Consider the following 19,603-nt stretch of genomic DNA (forward strand, 5'->3'; position numbering starts at 1 on the left):
ACCAGCTACATGTGTTTGCATGATGACCATAAGGACATGACAGAATCTCCCAATGCATTCTTGAGAACTGGGTCAAGGTAAATAAGAGCTTTTAAAATGCCTTGTTTGGTGCAGCAGCTGCGGCCTTTATGAAAAGAAAAGTGAAAACAGGTGGGACGAGGCTTGTGCTAATCTGTCACATTATGGTGGTTGATAACACACTGGTCTCCTCACTCCACACACTTAAAATACTGTCATACATCAGCAATGTGATATTTGCAGAAGCGAAGATTGAAAAGATTGACGACACTAATAACAGATAGTGCTTGAAGTGGAAAAAAAAGTTTATATATATTTACATATAATTAAATGTCAACGCATTTATTTAGTTTGACATAAAAAAATGAACAGCAAAGTTCATCACAGAAATCTATATCAACAGCTGTAATATATCATATTGTGTGTGGAGGGAAAAGACTTTCGTTCATCTTCAGAACACAAATGAATATATTTTTTATGAAATCTGAGAGCTTTCTGTCCCTCCATAGACAAAAGTTCATAAAGAGGAACTAATATATATGAATTTAGCAGTTTAGTCAAAATTTTCTGAAGAGACTTGATCGGTTTATATTATGAACGGATTCAATTTAGCCTTTTATTCACATATAAACATTGATCAGAGAACATGAACAGAAGCTCTACCGAACCTGCTTGACACGCAAGAATGAACCTCATTGGTTCTTATGGAAGATCAAACGTGCTGCGGAACACGAGAATGAACCTCATTGGTTCTTGCGGAAGCTCACACGTGCTGCGTAACACGAGAATGAACCTCATTGGTTCTTGCGAAAGATCAAACGTGCTGCGGAACGCGAGAATGAACCTCATTGGTTCTTGCGGAAGCTCACACGTGCTGCGGAACACGAGAATGAACCTCATTGGTTCTTGCGGAAGATCAAACGTGCTGCGGAACACGAGAATGAACCTCATTGGTTCTTGCGGAAGATCATACGTACTGCGGAACACGAGAATGAACCTCATTGGTTCTTGCGGAAGCTCACACGTGCTGCGTAACACGAGAATGAACCTCATTGGTTCTTGCGGAAGATCAAACGTGCTGCGGAACACGAGAATGAACCTCATTGGTTCTTGCGGAAGCTCACACGTGCTGCAGAACACGAGAATGAACCTCATTGGTTCTTATGGAAGATCAAACGTGCTGCGGAACATGAGAATGAACCTCATTGGTTCTTGCGGAAGCTCACACGTGCTGCGTAACACGAGAATGAACCTCATTGGTTCTTGCGGAAGCTCACACGTGCTGCAGAACACGAGAATGAACCTCATTGGTTCTTATGGAAGATCAAACGTGCTGCGGAACACGAGAATGAACCTCATTGGTTCTTGTGGAAGCTCACACGTGCTGCGTAACACGAGAATGAACGTCATTGGTTCTTGCGAAAGATCAAACGTGCTGCGGAACACGAGAATGAACCTCATTGGTTCTTGCGGAAGATCATACGTACTGCGGAACACGAGAATGAACCTCATTGGTTCTTGCGGAAGCTCACACGTGCTGCGTAACACGAGAATGAACCTCATTGGTTCTTGCGGAAGATCAAACGTGCTGCGGAACACGAGAATGAACCTCATTGGTTCTTGCGGAAGATCATACGTACTGCGGAACACGAGAATGAACCTCATTGGTTCTTGCGAAAGATCAAACGTGCTGCGGAACACGAGAATGAACCTCATTGGTTCTTGCGGAAGATCACACGTGCTGCGGAACACGAGAATGAACCTCATTGGTTCTTGCGAAAGATCAAACGTGCTGCGGAACACGAGAATGAACCTCATTGGTTCTTGCGGAAGATCAAACGTGCTGCGGAACACGAGAATGAACCTCATTGGTTCTTGCAGAAGCTCACACGTGCTGCGGAACAAGAATGAACGTCATTGGTTCTCGCACGTCAAGCGAACATGCATGAGCTTCCGTTGTTGATGAATGTGATGATATGTGAATAAAAGCCTTCATTTGTATTCCGAAGATTCATTTTCATGCATTCTGAATTAAAGTCTTATGGGTTTGTAACGACATGAGGGTGGGTAATCAATGAAAGAATTTTCATTTATGGGCAAACTATCCCTTTAAGAATTTGTGGCATATTGTTCAATGTGAAGAGATATGTTTGCTTTAACTATACTTTTGACACATCCTCTTGTTATACTATCCCCTAACCTACACCTACACTTAACTTCAGTGAAGTGTGATATTTAAACATGTCATTCAGAAGGACCCTTTATATCTGAATGGATGGTTTTGGCCAGATTAAAATATGCACTAAATCTAATTCGGATGGTAAAAACATTGGCTTGTGAGACTAACAGTCTGTGTATGCTGACACTAAACTGCTGAGCTATGCCACACTATCTCAGAAGATATTTAATGTTTAATGTACATTGTGCATTATGTGATTGCAGGATTTTGAACTAATGAGGTTATGTAGTGGGCGGAGCTACAAGGATGATTTGGCAGAAATGGAAACCGAACCACGTTTGCATCTTGTTAGAACACAGCGTGATACATATTGCTACTGGTGCGTCTTGATCCAAACAAAGTATAAGAGAAAATCCACATTTGAGGGCCATGAAAGTTATATCAAACAGCATTTCTGATCTTAATATTGGGTCTCTTAATGGCTTTATTGTTTCTAGCAACATTTTAGCACTGTTTCAAAGCACACAGCATTTTATGCAAGCAGCACATTTCTAAACAGTCTTTAATAAACACGTTAATGACAGAGCAACCCTCCAGCTGTACAAGAGACTTAGTTATTTCTCCAGGCATCAGACATCTTACTTATTCCACAGTCATTAAGAGCTGTGCTTCAGGATATAGCAGAGCTGGTGTAATTACACAGGTACTGTGATGAGGAAGTTAGCAGTGGTATTCATCGTCTTAATTAAGGCATAAACTCTCTGCTCTCAGCTAAAAGCAGCTCTGTTGGTTTAGGCAGCGGCGCGCACAGGCTTCGTAGCTTGTCAGTGTCATGCAGCACATCCTTTCAGGGTTGTAGTCTGCATTTGCATGTGGAAAGTAAACCACAGAAAAGACTGCGATAAGGAAAGACGACCGAATGGAGAGTCAGCACCAGGCCGACCTTCGCTTTCACTTCCTCCTCAGAGCCTGCGGCGTCTTTCAGGTGCCGCGCATGCGAGGGTCTATGCGATTTGTCTAATTTGCAAGCTTCGGCGAGGGCCGCACCTGTTGCCCCGTCACCGCCTGCAGTCCCGAGCCCTCAACAAGCTGACAAGCACCCCCAGATAATCCATTCTACCCACTATAACACGGATGCTCTCCCTGGTCCGTGCAGGACAAGGGCATTTTTCTCCGGTGGAGCACTCATATCCGCCATGCCGCTGATGGCTCATTACAGGCCAATTCATAAATATTGTCTCCAGTATTACCACTTCCAGGGCCTTCTCAGCTCTCCCCGGAGATTTATTCTTCTCTTTTACACCATGCTATTGTTTTCCTCCCGCTTTCTGTTTTTCATACCCCACCCTCCGTTCTTCCATACCTCTCACGCTTTGAAGCACCAGAGCCACATCTCCTGCCGCATGAGGACGACGACGACGACGGCGGCGGGTATTTGTTCCATTTAGAGTTGAAACAGGGCCAGAGGAACATCAAGTGACAGCAGCCACACAGCAAGGCGAAATGCAATCCTGCTCGATTGAACAATCATATAAGTGATGACAAAGTGCTTTATGACTATGCGGCTTTGTTGCACTTGGGTTTAGCCCACTAAGGTCTTATGCGGGCGGTCTCATGCGACCTTGGCCCATTTTCACCTCAACTCCAGCTCTCAGAAGAGTGGTCCTTTTATACCAGGATACCACATTATTGACTATTGACAAAACACTGAACCCTTTTTCCCCATGATATTTTGCTAATGTGACTGCACCTTCATATGACGTTTTTGTGATTTTATTTCAAATATCAAGGCAAAAACTGACTGGAAGCCACTTATTAGTACTGCCATTGTTTTTTTTTTTAATAGACAAATTACCCTTGTTGCTTAAAGTATAGGCAATGGGGCTTCCAAATATTTGTGCCCAAGCTACAGTACTTGCAGGACCACGATGGAAACCAAACTCTTGTGTTTTGCAGATTGAAGCGCATCATAGCATGTCGCCGACTTCCAGCAGCATCGAGCGTGAGCGTCCTGTAGTGCGTGATACCATCTGTCCATCAGTGGATTCCCTTTGAGTGTAGGATACCCAGTGGTGTTCCAGAGGTCTGGACCCACATTAGCACAACATCAAACAGGCGCCCTCCTACACATGCAGCCCTGCGTGCTCTCCTGCTTATCTTATCTGAGACGGAAGGAGGAAGTCACCCCTCCGGTCCATCCCTGTAGAATTTGGCTTGACCTTTCTCATGCAAAGCTGAGAGAACTTGGAGGTTTTCTGCCCCTGCGACTGGGATTGTGTCCAGGGATATGCTTTAATGGGACACCTGCTGTACTATTGTTAAAAATAAAGATAGGTATGATTGGCACCGCCTAGTATCTTAAATTCTTTAATAGGTGTTCTAATTCCACTTTATGACAGCAGTGATGAGTTTATGGGGTTAAAAGTGTTTCTTTAGTTTTATTTGTAGCACATGTAGAACAATTCTTTTCATATATATACACCTCTCACAATCACATTATGAAATAGATGTTTTTCTCCAAAACACGTTGGCCACAATTATTGGCAACCTTTTATTAAATACTTTTTGCAATCTTTTGCCAGGGAGCTCATATATATATATATATATATATAGCTTTTTGGCAGCAAACCCACCAGATGGGTTTGGGATAAAAAAGTATCCCATGCCCACAGTTAAATATACTGCTGGATTTGTGGGCCTATTTTTTTTTTTGCATCATAGATTCTATCAAATACCAACAAATAATCAAAAATCAAAACCTGACAGCCTCTGCTAGAAATCTTATAATGGGCTGTGGTTGGATCTTCCATCAGGACACTGGTCCAAAACAAACATTAAAATCAACACAAAAATGCGTCACTGAGCACGAAATGTCCTAGCACCCCAGTCTCCTGACGTGAACCCTATAGAAAACTGGGTTTCACTTTGATCGTCCCTTTAACACATTCTGTCGACTATAAGTAACGTTGGTAAGTACACACCAGAACGTTTAAATTAAAAGTCATTGAAGTGGTGTTGAAATTGTAGAATTTTTTTTTTCTTCAAATGGCTCTTTAAGCTACAGATGGCAAAAGACAATCCAGATTGGTACTTGTGGTCCCTATTGCAATTCCTCCATAAGCACCCTGGGCTGTGAGCGCAGGCTGTGTGCAGTGAACCTCCTGGGGCAGGAAGGGCTAACAACCCTTGCATTGATCCAAGGAGACACTCAGCCCTCTAACCTGCTGAGTGCTCAGTTCAGGAGAACAATGGAGTTCAGCACACATCAATACAGCACCAGCCTATTGAGCGCACTCCGTTTAGTAAAGCCGAATGATGAGGTTGAAGCTCCTGAGTCTCTGCAATAGCAGGGCAGACACCTTCAACATCTATATAAACCCCTTTCTTCCCATCATCATGGAAAGATATACAGACGCCGGCCTCCCTGTATTCCCTACTCCAGCTTTCTAACATCTTACCCTGTTACTAATAGTCATGTTGTGGCAAAATTAGTCTCACCTACCACTCTAAAGAGTTGGAGATTGGGATGGAGGAGGCTTTCTAGGCAGGAATGCACTGCTTGTCCCATAAGACACTAAATGACGTACAAGTGCATTTATTACAGCAGCCCCTATAAATCTGAGCCTGGCCTGAACTCCGGGGAGAGGTTAATGGATTACAAAGGGATGCGGTATCGAACCTTTGAGAAGTTTATACACCACATCAATATGTGCAAGGCTATTGATCATTTAGACCTTGACAGACAAATTAAATTCATAAACTTGATAATGCACTGGAATATTTGTATTGCTTACTACAGTGGAATAGGGCTCTTTTTTACATATTTTTTTTTTTAAACAGTGCTGCTTTAAGATAAAGCTTTATTGACTGAAATTAACTTAATAGAGTCCACTGAAAACGGCATGAAGAATGCTGAAATAATGTGAAATTTAGAGTGAGATGAAGTCCTTAGTTAATACTGCACAAACTTTATCCACATTTTCTTTTAGGTTGCTGAACATCTCATTACTTATGCAAATTATACATAAAATATGTAAATAATTTAATTTTAATAATTTGTACATAATTTAAATTTTGTATGGGCTTTTTGCCAATGTTAGATCAGGAAGGCACATGTTCCAACACAGGCAAAAAGCCAACAAACAACAAATGTATTATATATGCATCACTTACATTAATTAATATTTCGCCTTTCTTATATTTACAGTAAACACTTTTATGTTGTCTTTTTTGTCACAATGAAACCATGATACCAAAGTTACATTGATTCCTAATTTAATCAAAAAAATCAACAGTAGAAACAAAGATATTTGTGTTAAATCAAATTTATTACAATTATGTACATTCGTCTTTTCATACCAGAATTTCTCTATGACAAATACCAACAGGGTGTCAACAACAATATCAACATACAGCAATGCTGTGCATTTCAGACAAACTGTTACAGACCTTTGAATTAAGCTTACTTATAAAACCGATCCCACACACACACACACGAACAAATGCTTAAATCCCTAATCTGAATTGCTGAAACTGAGCAGCATGAGTAAGATTCCTAACGAAACAATCGTAAAAACACAGTTGGAGATGAGAATGTCATCTTAAAAGAGATATAGGCACTGAATCTGTGGCTTATATCATGATTAATTCAGTAGCCCTCACAGAGGCTTTACAATGATTAGCTAAAATTAGCAAACTATGTTGTTTGAAGGCCTCTGCCACCACGCTACCAAAAACAACCTGGCAGTTGCAGGAACTCCTGAATGTGGTTAAGCAAAACTGGTACATGCACACTCGCACACTCACACTAAAGCCCTGTCTCATTCTGAAGCCGATGGTCTTCCTTCCTCTCACTTAAATAGCTAACTATCTGTAACTTTGCAATGCCACTTCCGACACCAATACAATACAATTAACCTTCTAGATCAAATGGACTTCTCGGATTCCATTAAAAGAATAGTTCACCCAAAACATTCTCATGCCATTCCAAACAGCCTTTCTTCGGTGGAACAAAAATGTTATATTTTAAAGAGTCTTCAAGTAAGGTTTTCTAGTGTTAAGTGACAGTTCATGTAGAGTGACCACCTCCAATATAAGAACTGAATGATTCGTTCACGAATCTGACTGATGCAATTCTTGAGCTGTTAACTCAAGAGCCGCTCTGGCCAAATTCAGTTGAACACAAGAACCTGATCAGTCCAATTTGTGAATGAACTGTTTAGTGCGCCGGATCAACCGTTTAATCAAGACCATTTGAAAACCATTCATGAATCAGACTGATCTGGTTTCTCAAGTTCAACTCACTGACTCAGATCAACTTCGGAATAAATAAACCACTTTAATGGAGACCATTACGTCTGTTAAAGTACAAAATTGAACTGTGGTTGTATGCAAAACAGCAGTGTGATCATTCTTCTAAATATATCCTTTAGCATTCCAAAAAAAAAGGTTTGAAATGACGTGAGTAAATGACAGATGTATTTGTACTTTTTCGTTTTTTTGACTGAACTATTCCTCTAACGTTCACTTAACATTTGGATTTTTAGCTTTTCAAATCAACGCCCAATTTTTAAAAGAAAAAGTCACTGCATATCAAACGAACATAGCGGGTTTCTCTTGACATTGTATCTTATGAATATATGCTATTCTTGTGTGGGTTAGTGTTAAGTCAACCCTAGTCTAGGAAGTAAGAAAACATACACACATGGGCAGACGGGTTGAGCTCTTTCATTGTGCCTTCGCATTGTGCCGCCACAGACCCACAATTCACCTGGCTGCGCTGTAATCCGGTTACTCTGAAGGTCATTTGTTAAAAGTGAAAATGTCACAATGGATCTGAGGCTCTTGTTCTCACTCCAGGATCTCTCTGGCTTTGTTTCTCATCAGCTGGTGAGTGAGTAATTTCATTAGTTAAATATTCATACGTTACTCTCCATTTGCATCACAGGGGAATTTTTTTTTTCGGTCTTTTTTTTATTTTATTTTATCCTCTCATGACTTTCCGAGAGAAAAGCCCCCAAAGAGAAAAGCACAACTGTCAGCACCTCAGCTGAAGCATCCATTGTTTTACACAGTTTAATTACAAAACCCCAGCACCGTTTCATGTTAAGATTATTCACTGCAGGAGGCCTATATAATTTGGACTGGAGGGTTTGTCATGTAATATAATACAATATAACAGGCTTTCAGTATTAGATTTCCGATTTTAGCCTCCTTGACATTTCAAGCCGCATGAACTAATACATCTGTTATTTGTCGATCATTTGATTATTAACATACTTCATAAACCAAATCAGCTACCCTGCTGGAGACTGGAGAGATACGACCGAGACAAACACATTTCTCTTTCGCCTCATTTTCTGTGTTCTCAAACATGTTATCCCTCCCTCTCTTTCTTTCTTCCACAGAAATCTCAAATCCGCCAGCACTCTGATCACAAAATACAAGGCATCGTTGTTACACAGACTGCTGCTGCCCCGTGTACTACACAATCTCAAACGTTCCAAGGAGAGTTGGTACACTACGACAGAGTACAAGTACTCAATAGCAAAGTCTATAAAGAATAAGCGGATCCAACAGCGTTGCTGAACTAGTCTTTACTGCTGAACTAAACACAACGCAATGACATAGAAACAAATCCAACGGCCTCAGATCACAAGAAAGCCAACTTTCTGATTCTTTGGTACCTCTAATTGGTTGCTATAGTCCCTACACTGCAATTGTTCACGTTTGTATTGGCTTGAAGGGCTATGGAACAAACAGGCTTTTTTGGAGCATGACTGTACAGTCTCTATTAAAATAAGTAGCTTGCATTTAGGGGAAATGTATGGACTGACTGGCTGCAAAAGAAAAGTCATAATTCTCTCGTTGTCTATCCAAAAATGTCTGTCGCTGTGCTTGTTCAGGCATGCAGAAGGTTTGTGCCGACAGTCTGGTTTGCACGTTGAAAGTTTGCATGTTGAAAAGTCAAAAGGGTAAAGAACTGCAGTGAAAGGAACATAATCCACCTCAACTGCCGCTCTCATACAGTGTTAAATGATGCTCACGGTAGCCATATTACAGCAACGAGGGTGTGATATCTGGACTTAAATTAACTCTCAGGAAATCTGGGAAAAGGTGATTGGACGGATGAAGTCTGGTTGGGGGTTACTCTCTAATCAACCTCGCTCTCGTTACTCGCCCCCTCTGGACGCCGCAGTTTCTCCACCTGTTCGTTTATCTGTCCGTCGCCTCCTCTCCTGTCCTCGGTCTGCACGCTCAGGGGGTCTTCCTCATCCGCGTGGATCACGTCGTCATCCTCGTCTTCTTCGTCCTCATCCTCTTTCTTTTCCTCCTCCCCCTGAACTTCCATACGGACCTGGTCTTTCAGGTCCAGAGGAAGAATCGCGCCCAGGCCCACGTCTCCGTTCAGGCAGTGTGAGCCGGACGGGGTGGCCAGGGAGCTGTTGCCCTCTTTGACTGGGGAGGAGTTGGCCGATTCATTGCTGACAGGCGAGATGTCGCTGCTGCTGTTGGTGTGGTTGACTGAGGGAGGGTTGGACAGTGACGCTGGTTTGAGAGGGATTTGCCAGGATGGGATTTTGGGAACGGAAGGAGAAGCAGGGAACTGTCTCCTGAGAAGAAAGAGGACGTAAATAGAAAATTACAAGCGTTTTCTTTGAACTGTTTGCTGAAAACTCTCACAACAGAGTGCAGATTGTGCCTCAGGCTTGATTCTGACTAAAATATGCACAAGTGAGTCCAGCTATTGTGCTTTGGAAACACAAGCAAATTTGTCAGTATGGTAGTACATGAGAGATTATGTCCATATGCACGCCACACCTGGCTTCTGATTCAAAACAGAAAGCGTGTCTTCACAACAAAAGTAAACTAAATTCAAAAGCGACTTCAGATATGTACTGTCAGGGTGGTTTTGTTTGAATATGAGGCAAGAAGTTGAGCAGATGGTGTGCTTGGTTTGTATTTACAGCGAAGATCTCACATCTTGAGGAGGACAACCAGATAAAACATCCAGACATTGGAAGAAAAAGGTAATTACAGCTTAAAATGTTTAATGAGAGTGAAACAACAGACAAAATGAAAGCTTTTATCTGTGTGAATTTCAGATGTATGAGATTACTTGGATCTTAATTTGCATGATACATACATAATCAAGTAAACATTAATGAAAGTGAGGGAAGATCCATCTTGGGGCATTGAGGGAACCTGTTGGATGCATCAGGCCTCATTAACCAGTAATGAGCCGGTTCCAGCTACATGCCCCGGTGAAGAGAACGATATGACACATACAGATCAAACCATCTCAGACACATTTATCTGCCGAAACGTCCCAAGGAATACAAATATCAGCTGCCCTGAGTAAGAAACAACCCTCTCCCCTCATTTACACAGTGATAATACAAAACGTGCATGTTGGAAGATCTACTAGAGGCTTCTTTCAGGCTGTTTTGAGCACTCTGTAAAGATATTTGTAATGGCAGATAAATGGCTTTCTTGATACCTTAAGAGTAGATGTCACATTTAATTTACTTGAAAATAGGTCCAAGTTCCATCTAATATTTTGTGGAGACAGTTTTGAAGGTGCATCAGATTTAGGATTGACATCCACATACACAACATTTTGAATTAAAGTCCCTCAGTCTCATTATGGCCCCTGTCAAATTAAATATGGCGTCTATTATGACTAAGGTCTATTGTTATTGTCTACTGTCTATTGTTATAGCTGATTAATCATTGAAAACAGTTACCTGCTGAGAAGAAGACCCTTAAGAGACACAATCTCAGCCTTGAGTTCACTGATGCTCTGAGACTCCAGCATGCGGTTGGTGGCAGATGAGGCCTGAAGAGACCAAATTACACAACAAATTATGATCATCATCATTTTTGTTATCAACAAACACTTATTATTTACTCCTATGGGCTTTCTAGACTTGAAACCAAGGATCATTCTTAACCCACTTACACATGATCCTGGTCATTTAAAAAAAAAAAGCTACTTAACCCAGGGTTAAAAATATTACCTTTACAAATGGTTTAATAATATGTTAACCCTCTACTCTCTTTAAAGGTGAAGATCTGCCCTAGAATGTTAAAAAATCTGTCATATCTGGACTTTTTTATTTTTTTTACATTTTTAAACCTGTTATGTTAGTATGCAGCATGTGCAAAAACTTCACAAATGTCAGTGATCTGTTGAAGTGTGACTTTTTCTAATTTGATTTGTCAAAGTCACTCAATGAACAAAATAATCTGATGCATTCAAACTGCCAATATGAGACAATGAATTTCCTCTAAGTCATGATATCAAACCACAACTATACTGACGACGAGTCCCAACAACTGTATCTTCTCCACCCGTAAGGTCAGGATCTTTCAGAAAAAGGCTAAGGGAATTAATCATGCCATTTTTACATATTTTTACATATTGCAGACTGCTGATTTGAGCAGGACAGAGGTGTTTGATAAGAGGTCTCTGGCACAACAATGGAAGTATTCATCAAGTCAGAGAGGTTTTTATTAAAAGAAGCCTTATCACTAACTGCTTGCCATGGGATGAATTGCTGAACGGAGTGATGGCCAATTGAAGTGGCCAGCAAACATTTGAATAGCAAATGAATTCAAGGGAAAAAAAAAAATCCCCCAAAAAAATCCATCCATCATTTTTTTTACTCCAAATAGACAGGTGGTTGGTAATGTCGATTTATGAAAGGAAACCCACTTCAAGAGAGATAGAGAGAATTTTTAGCACCTGTACATTTCTATTTCAATTCTCCAAACGTTCTGACAGATTAACCCAGGCTCTCAAGCAAACCCCGTTGCTGTACGGCTACATGGAGCCACTGACTCCTTGAACCGTCCACAAGCAAACAATCTACCCCATAATCCCATTCCAGTTCTTCTGCCCGCCGAGGGGGGAGGGGTGAAGGAAAGCAAGAAGAGGAAGTGGAAAAAAGGACTGGGGGGAAAAGGAAAATAAAAGTGTAATTAAGAACGTCGGAGTCACCGGGGGCGGCTAGTTAGAAAGCAGAGACTCCCTATCGAGAGGAGAGGGATAACTCGGACTCTTCCACATGTAATTAAATCTAAAGTAAATTAATTGAATCACATCTGAAAAGGATCAGACTCATTTACAGCGAGGGATGGCGGTTTTGTCTCCTTTCTGCTCCTAAAGCCCTCAGATAAGTGTGGCATTTTCGAAGAGGCCACATCTGATCCGAGCCGCGCGCATTAGGCCTGGTGAAGACACTCTTATTACAGGCCTCACCTCATTATGGCCATCTTAATCCCACACTCCCCACGGCATCTGGCATAATATGGCTGGAATGTACCTCTTGCTCATTTTACCTTTGTAACGGGGAAAAAAAAAATTAATTGCTTCGGAGGCTTAGCTTACACTTCTCGGACATAAAATCTAAATAATATTTTAACAGAGGCTACAAAGCACCTCTCAGCCGGCGGTGTTTAAACTTCCGCGGTTGCAATTCTTCATTTCAAGAGCCGAACACACACGCACACACATTTAGTGATGACCGTTTAATTGCTGCTAAAGGCCTTTCTCTGCATGTCTTTGACTGTGTGAGCAGCCATCCAGTCAGAGGGGTCAGTGCAGTGTGAGCGGGGTCCGTCACCCTCTTAAGTGTGAACAAAGCTTCACCACAGTCTGGGTAATTATTTAAGGAGGTAGAGCGTACTGTACAAGAGAGGTATATGCACGTACTTGCACCACAGCAGCAGCCAGACAAGGAATACATTAAAGCAAATGTCTGCAGAACATTAACAACGGATAATATCTTAAGTCGAGTTAAGAAATGTCTGAATGCAAATTAATTCACTGCTTCCCTCTCTGATGCTATTTCCACCACGTAATGCATGTATATTTATGGCTGAATCAGCTCGAAAATAAATCCCAAGGGAGAGTTTTCTGGTGAAAACACTGGTACAATTTATTTGAGCCTGTTTATTCACTTTCCCAGTGGCAGGGCCTTCCGCAGTGGAAGAAGAAAAAAATGTAAGAGCTTCTAATCTTCCACGAGCAGCCACTAATAAAGACAGCTATCATTGGATTCAAACGTCACAGCAATTTAACTTAAATAGTCATGATGATAATGGTTTATATATGTGGAGAATGAGATGCAACATTCTGCGTGTTATTTAATATTACATTTTATCGAAGGAAAACAAGGTGCTTTAGCTTAAAAAGTAAGAACTCTTAAATTTTTCTCCACAGATACACATTCTACTCCACAATGCAATTCAATGATGGCAAATGAGTTGCACAAAATTTCCTGAAAATAAAATGTAGGAAATGACACAACAGGGAAATAAACACATGGTGGATGCAGATATCAAAATAGACAAATATTACCGATATATCAGTCTACTTCTACTCTAAAGCCCCGTTTAGAACATTTTACCATATTTAAATCTATTGCGCAGAAAATTAGCGGAGAAAATTACGCAAATCCATTAAAAGTAAAAACAGATTCTGCTCTTAAAGGCACAGTTCAAACAAAAAGCTGCAGAAAAAAAATCAGTCATACTGGTTTGGAAAAATATAAGGGTGAGTAAACAACAATTTCCATTTGGAGTGAATTATTCCTTTTAAAATGATGCAATAAAAATAAACAAACTAAAAATAAAAAAACACTATTGAAAAAAGTAAAGTCATTTCTAGCACCTGATACAGTACTAAAGTAAAGTATTTTGAGCAGTACAAAGACAATGCAATAAAACTACACTTACACAGAAGTTCCAACTGACTGACTTTATCAGTTAACGACTTTATCAATCAGCATTTGAATAACAGTTTCAGGTGTGCATAATGACATTTAAACACAATGTAGCTAATCTACTGAGATGAAAAAGAAAACGAGCATAAACTCGTGTATGAGCACTAACTCATCCAGAGAAAAAGGCAGACTGTGCTCACAAAACAGAACATACTTCATTTGTGTGGTTTTAAAAAAAAAACGATAAAAAAAACAAAAAACTGTTTACTTAGCAGCTGAGGAAACAGGAGTCACCATGTGTTTCGGGTTAAATACACATTTACGCATTAAAGAGTTTAATTGCCAAGCTTGGCGCATTCTGCACAGAGTGAAGAACCCCGAAAAGGCAACTCAGGAAACCGCACACTGAAAACGATACACAGCCAAAAGGCTTAACACATGTCCTTAATTTCATGCTCCGGACCTGAAAATAATTTCCCCAATTTCCCATATGGCTTTAGACAACATTTCTCAAAACAAAATTTAAGATCAGCATGAAGTAGACTTTATGATTTGTTTAATGGGCTTTTTGATGTGAAGTATACTTTATACACACTGCTGCTTTCCAGCAAGGCACTCATAACAAATGAAGCTTTTTAATTCAATCTGGAATTTGACAGAGAATTTCAGCCATTTCTACTTGACTTAGGACTGCGGTTGCAGATGATGACGACTGGAAGTGTGTTGAACAATAGATCAATGTTGTGGCATTTTTTCTGGAACTAGCAGAAGCACATCTGAGGTGAACCCAGATTTTTTTGGGGGGCAAGTCAGTTTATGGAGGGCGAACTTCAAGGGCGCGACGGAAGGAGGTTGGGGAAGGGGGATGTGAGAGTAGTGGTGAGTCTGCAATTCTAGCAAACTTCAGAAGGGTGAGAGATTCATATTTTCACTTCAATTTGTGCCAGGCCAGATGTGTTTGCATATGCTTTCCTACGGGATCCAGATGCTTCAGTAAAACACCCATGTGCTTAACAAGCTGTGGACATAAAACATGCCCTCGATTGCGATTCCAAAGCGCTTTTTGGAGCCTGTTACAAGATGATTTATCACAGTATCGCAAGATACAAACTGTATCTTAAGAGTTTCACATTCTGGCAATGTTTTCAGCAGGCGATTTTCCTCAGATGACTATTCATTATAGATTATAAGCACATGTCTTCAGAAAGGATTTGAAGGCCTTGTCATCATGAGGAGCATTCTTCTGAAAGATAATGACACCATAATGCATTAAATTAGCATGTGATAAAGACAAAATCAGCACTGCCACAATAGACAAACAACAAAGATGACAATTCTGTATCTCTCTGTGCGTTCTTCTCTTTTGTTTACTGTTGTCTATTACTGTGGGTGGTGTGGCACAGTGGTCTTTTGCTTTGAAATGCATCAGCTTAATGACCGTAAGCTGACTTAAATTCCTCCTGGAAATTGTTTTTTACGGTGGCCGAGAGAGCTCAATGCGCTGCAACTGAAGAAAACACATGCAAATAGAAAAACACCCGCAAATTAAAGGGTAACTAAACCCCTGGTCTGAAAAATGCTGGAAAAATGCTGGAAAAGTGGGCAGAGCCCAGCGGAGGGGGGGCGTGCATCTGAGACACGTCTCTCGGTAGGCAAGGGCGTGGTTAGCTGGTACCCTCTGACGTCAGAGGGTACCACAACTTCCAATAGGAAAATTCAACTGCAGTAGCCACCGTTCAACCTGAAGAGGGCAGCACTCAGACGTTTTTACACCATATATTGTAGAATTAAAACACTTTAAACGTACAGTATGTAATTTATTCGCCGCTAGGGGTCGCTAACCTCTTTACAATAACAAAGGCGTAGTTTGATGACGCAACATTTGCTAAGAATTATGGATCTTGTCGTCAACGTCAAGCCGACCGATCTAATAATGTTTATGGATGACTGAATACATCGATGTTTTTATCATGACTGTGATATGAAGCAGTTCGGGATTGCTAAGAGACAGCTATCAGCTCCACACGCGACGCGAGTCCCGCGGATATAAAAGGAATATGGACATTTCATTCTACTGAACTACACGCAAGTGCAGAATTACTACTCACAGGTCAGTTTATTAGACAAATTAAACTTGTGAGGTAACGCAGCGCTGTTTCACTTGGTCTAACATTACACTATCACACTAAACTGCATTTAAATGTGTTGAAATTTGTGTTAGTTTGTCTGTATGAGACTAGCAGTAAGCTAGATCAACATTAGAATAACATACAGATCATATTCTAACATTTTATCATTGTTGAACTATATAACATTGATTAGTTTTATGTAAATGTGCTCACCTGTTTAATAAAGTACATGTAGGAGCGGTCGAAGTCTCGGACGTGGAGCTCTCGTTTATATACTGTCTATGGGAGCTCTAGGCATCTCGAAAACACAGCGCTGATATTGATTCTCGGTTTAGTTCTCCTTTTTTATCCAAAGTCTGCTTGCCATGGTCCATAATGTTTGAACGAAACAACAACAGCGTGCAAATAGACATTGCGAACTACACAGTTGTCCACGTCTGTCGTTTGGTTACTATCAAAGGGCTCTGGTTCATAGCTCTGGTTGCTATGGTAGTACGAGCGGAAACCAGGGACAACGCGGATATGACGGCGACAAAACGGAAATAAAGAAACGGGACGTGTATAACATAGATATAGTGCCTTTTGCTATTTTTAAAGCAAAAAAGTTACATATTGTGCCTTTAAACCCAAATGTCAAAAAAATTACTTGAATCAATGAACAGCATTAATAAAGCCCCAGTCTTACAGATCATTAACTAAAAAAAGTTGTTTTAGGGTTTAGTTACCCTTTAAGAAAATATCTTCATCAGTTTTACAACACCCGTGTGCTCCAAATACTCACAACACAACCAAATACAGAAACGCACTGCAAACCTTTACAACACAACGAAATACAGAAACGCGCCGCAAAAGTTCACAACACGACCAAAAACAGAAACGCACCGCAAAAGTTCACAACATGACCAAATACAGAAACGCGCCGCAAAAGTTCACAACACGACCAAATACAGAAACGCGCCGCAAAAGTTCACAACACGACCAAATACAGAAACGCGCTGCAAATATCACAGACCACAATGGAAATGTTTCCAGGGGACCCCAATAAGTGACGAACCCGGCTGGGACATGCTTATTGCTTATTAAATAAAATGTATTTATTATCAGCAGTGTTTGGTGTAATGCATTACTAATTAATTAATTAGTGTAATTTAATTACTTTTCCCTTGAAAAATTTAAGTATGGGTAGTACTTTATTTTTCTGTACTTTAACTAGTTACTTCTGATGTAATTGCATTAAATACAGAATAGACTATAGAACAATTCTATATAACACAATAGGGTATTTAACCTCAAAATGTAATGTCTAATGTTAAAATGTATGTTATTAATGTAATCTTCTCCCTTTAAATACTTGGGTCAGTTCAAGAATAATTGATGCAATTTATTGTTTATTTGAAAGAATTAAAAGCGCACTTTCAAGTCTGATCTGGTCAAAGTAATTAGTAATGCAATACTTTTTAAAGACAGTAATTAGTACAGTAATCTAATTACACAATTGAAGATGTAATTAATTACTTTGTTAGAGTAACTTACCCAACACTGATTATCAACAATACACAAAGAAAATCTTTGTAATTCTTTAATTGACACTCCTCAAACTCAAAAGTTGCGGCTCAAAGAAAATGTTACTGTTCCAGTTTTAGTTGCAGTATGGGTGGGGGTTTAATTTGAGGTCTCAGCCCAGATGAAATTAGCAGAAGGCAAATGACAGATTGAGGAGAGATCAGGAGGGGGTGGCAGCGTGGGTTCACTTCCTGTCCCTGGATGGCTTGCTTGAGCGGTCTGGAGATGGCCGTACATGTTCTTTATGGAGCTCCCATGACATGGCTTGTCCTGCTGATGCACATTTTTCTCTTCTGAATGGCATATGAGCTCTGTCACAACTAATATTCACATCAGGGTTAGGCATCAGTCTCAATGTCACTGAAAAATGCCCCGTGTTGTTTTAAACTTGAAGTGGCCTTGTTTTATAGAGGCTGCGCCCATGAAACTGAACGCCGCAATGAAAACGCACGCTGACGTCTTTATATAAACACAGCAGATCAACAAAACAAGTTTCTACAATCATTCATATTATATCTGGGAGAAATCACAAAACTGGGGAGGAATGCAACTGTTTTAGATTTTTTTAATACTTCCTTTACACGGGTTAGCTGCGCTCTCTTGTTGCAAAGTTATTTCAGACAATGATCCGATTAAGCAGTATGATAGAACTTATATGACGCACATGGAATTTTGTTCTCTGATGATGACTATGCAACAAAAAACACAGACAGGAACATGTTGTTGGCTACCATTGACCCATGCACCATGGAGGATATGTATATCTCATTCTCTCAGACATGGTTTGGTCTGTAATAACAAGAATGTCAAAAACTCGAGGAATGTTCTGATTGTATGATTTTTGTTTTGTTTTTTGGCTGACTATTTTGCCCTCTGTTGCAGCTCTTAAATCCCATTGGCACTATTGCACGTTTAATTCAAAAATGAGCACACCGGGTTTGACATCAATGATGTCTTGTTCTTTTCACAAGTTCAAGTCAAACCTGATGCAATGCGTCTTGCTACAGCTTTTTTAAAAAAGCTTTAAAGGAGAACTCCGGTCAATTTTAACATTTAACTCATTTTTTTGTAAATTTGGAGTGCTGTCAATACAGAGAACAACGACAAAAATCGGTGTTGCCTACACCGTGTTATCCTCTTTTTAAAATTTGCACCCTGTTGACTTCAATGGGGCAAGTTTTAAACCTGCTTTTAGCCTCTTAACATCCTTGATGTGTCATTACAAGTGCACAGCCAATGTGAGTGATTCCTTCAGAGTGAACACGGGTGAATCTGACTGCAGTAGATGTGAAAGATATGAATAAAAATGATGTTATTTCAGCCAGCGCACATACCTGTATTTACATCCTGTTTTCAGTCGAAGTCCATAGTAATCGATTGTCGAGTTCACGCGCATAGGTTTAGTTACCTATGATCACGCGCGTGAACTCGACAATCATTTTTATTCATATCTTTCTGTGGTGAAGGGGAAGATTATCACTGAATAACAACTTAAATTCCGCTGTTATTCACATATAACTATCATATAACTTCATAAGAGCTAGGTAGTCATATGGACTACTTTTATGGTGGTTTCTGGCCGTTTTGGAGCTCTCTAACATCAAAAAAACGTATACTGGACTCTGCAATATATCTTTTTTTTGTGGTCCATGGAGGAAATAAAGTCACATGGGTTTGAAACGGCATTTAAAGAGTTATTGATGACATAAAGGTTCTCTGTCTATCACAGTAGCAAGTGTGTGTGTGATTACCTGGGAGTTGGCCAACTCTTGTGTCAGCTCCTGTATTTTCTTCTGTTGCTGGACCAGCAGCTCCTGCACTGAAGCCAGGGTCGTCTGCAACTGGGTGACTGCATCCAAAAACACACAAATGAAGGTAAGTCTACACCCAAAACATTTACCAGAACTTCACACGCAAGCAAACGACCGCTTTAGTCGAGATCCAGTGCAAACCGACATATCCGTTTGTTTGAAACCATTACTGAC

General features: G+C 40.4%; 1 protein-coding gene across 1 annotated transcript in view; it reads right to left on the bottom strand.

Annotated features, from left to right (window-relative positions):
- Positions 1-6,506: 6,506 nt before the first annotated feature.
- Positions 6,507-19,603, bottom strand: part of pex14 (peroxisomal biogenesis factor 14) — a 68,154-nt gene continuing 55,057 nt past the window's right edge. Inside the window, exons 7-9 of the mRNA XM_084428887.1 lie at positions 19,370-19,467; positions 10,945-11,036; positions 6,507-9,810 (exon numbers count right to left, since the gene is read on the bottom strand). Of these exons, the coding sequence (XP_084285013.1) occupies positions 9,351-9,810; positions 10,945-11,036; positions 19,370-19,467 (650 nt within the window). The 3' untranslated portion in view covers positions 6,507-9,350. The remainder of the gene's footprint in view (positions 9,811-10,944; positions 11,037-19,369; positions 19,468-19,603) is intronic.

Source organism: Rutilus rutilus (assembly GCF_951802725.1).
Source record: "Rutilus rutilus genome assembly, chromosome: 13".
NCBI classification, from domain to species: Eukaryota; Metazoa; Chordata; class Actinopteri; order Cypriniformes; family Leuciscidae; genus Rutilus; species Rutilus rutilus.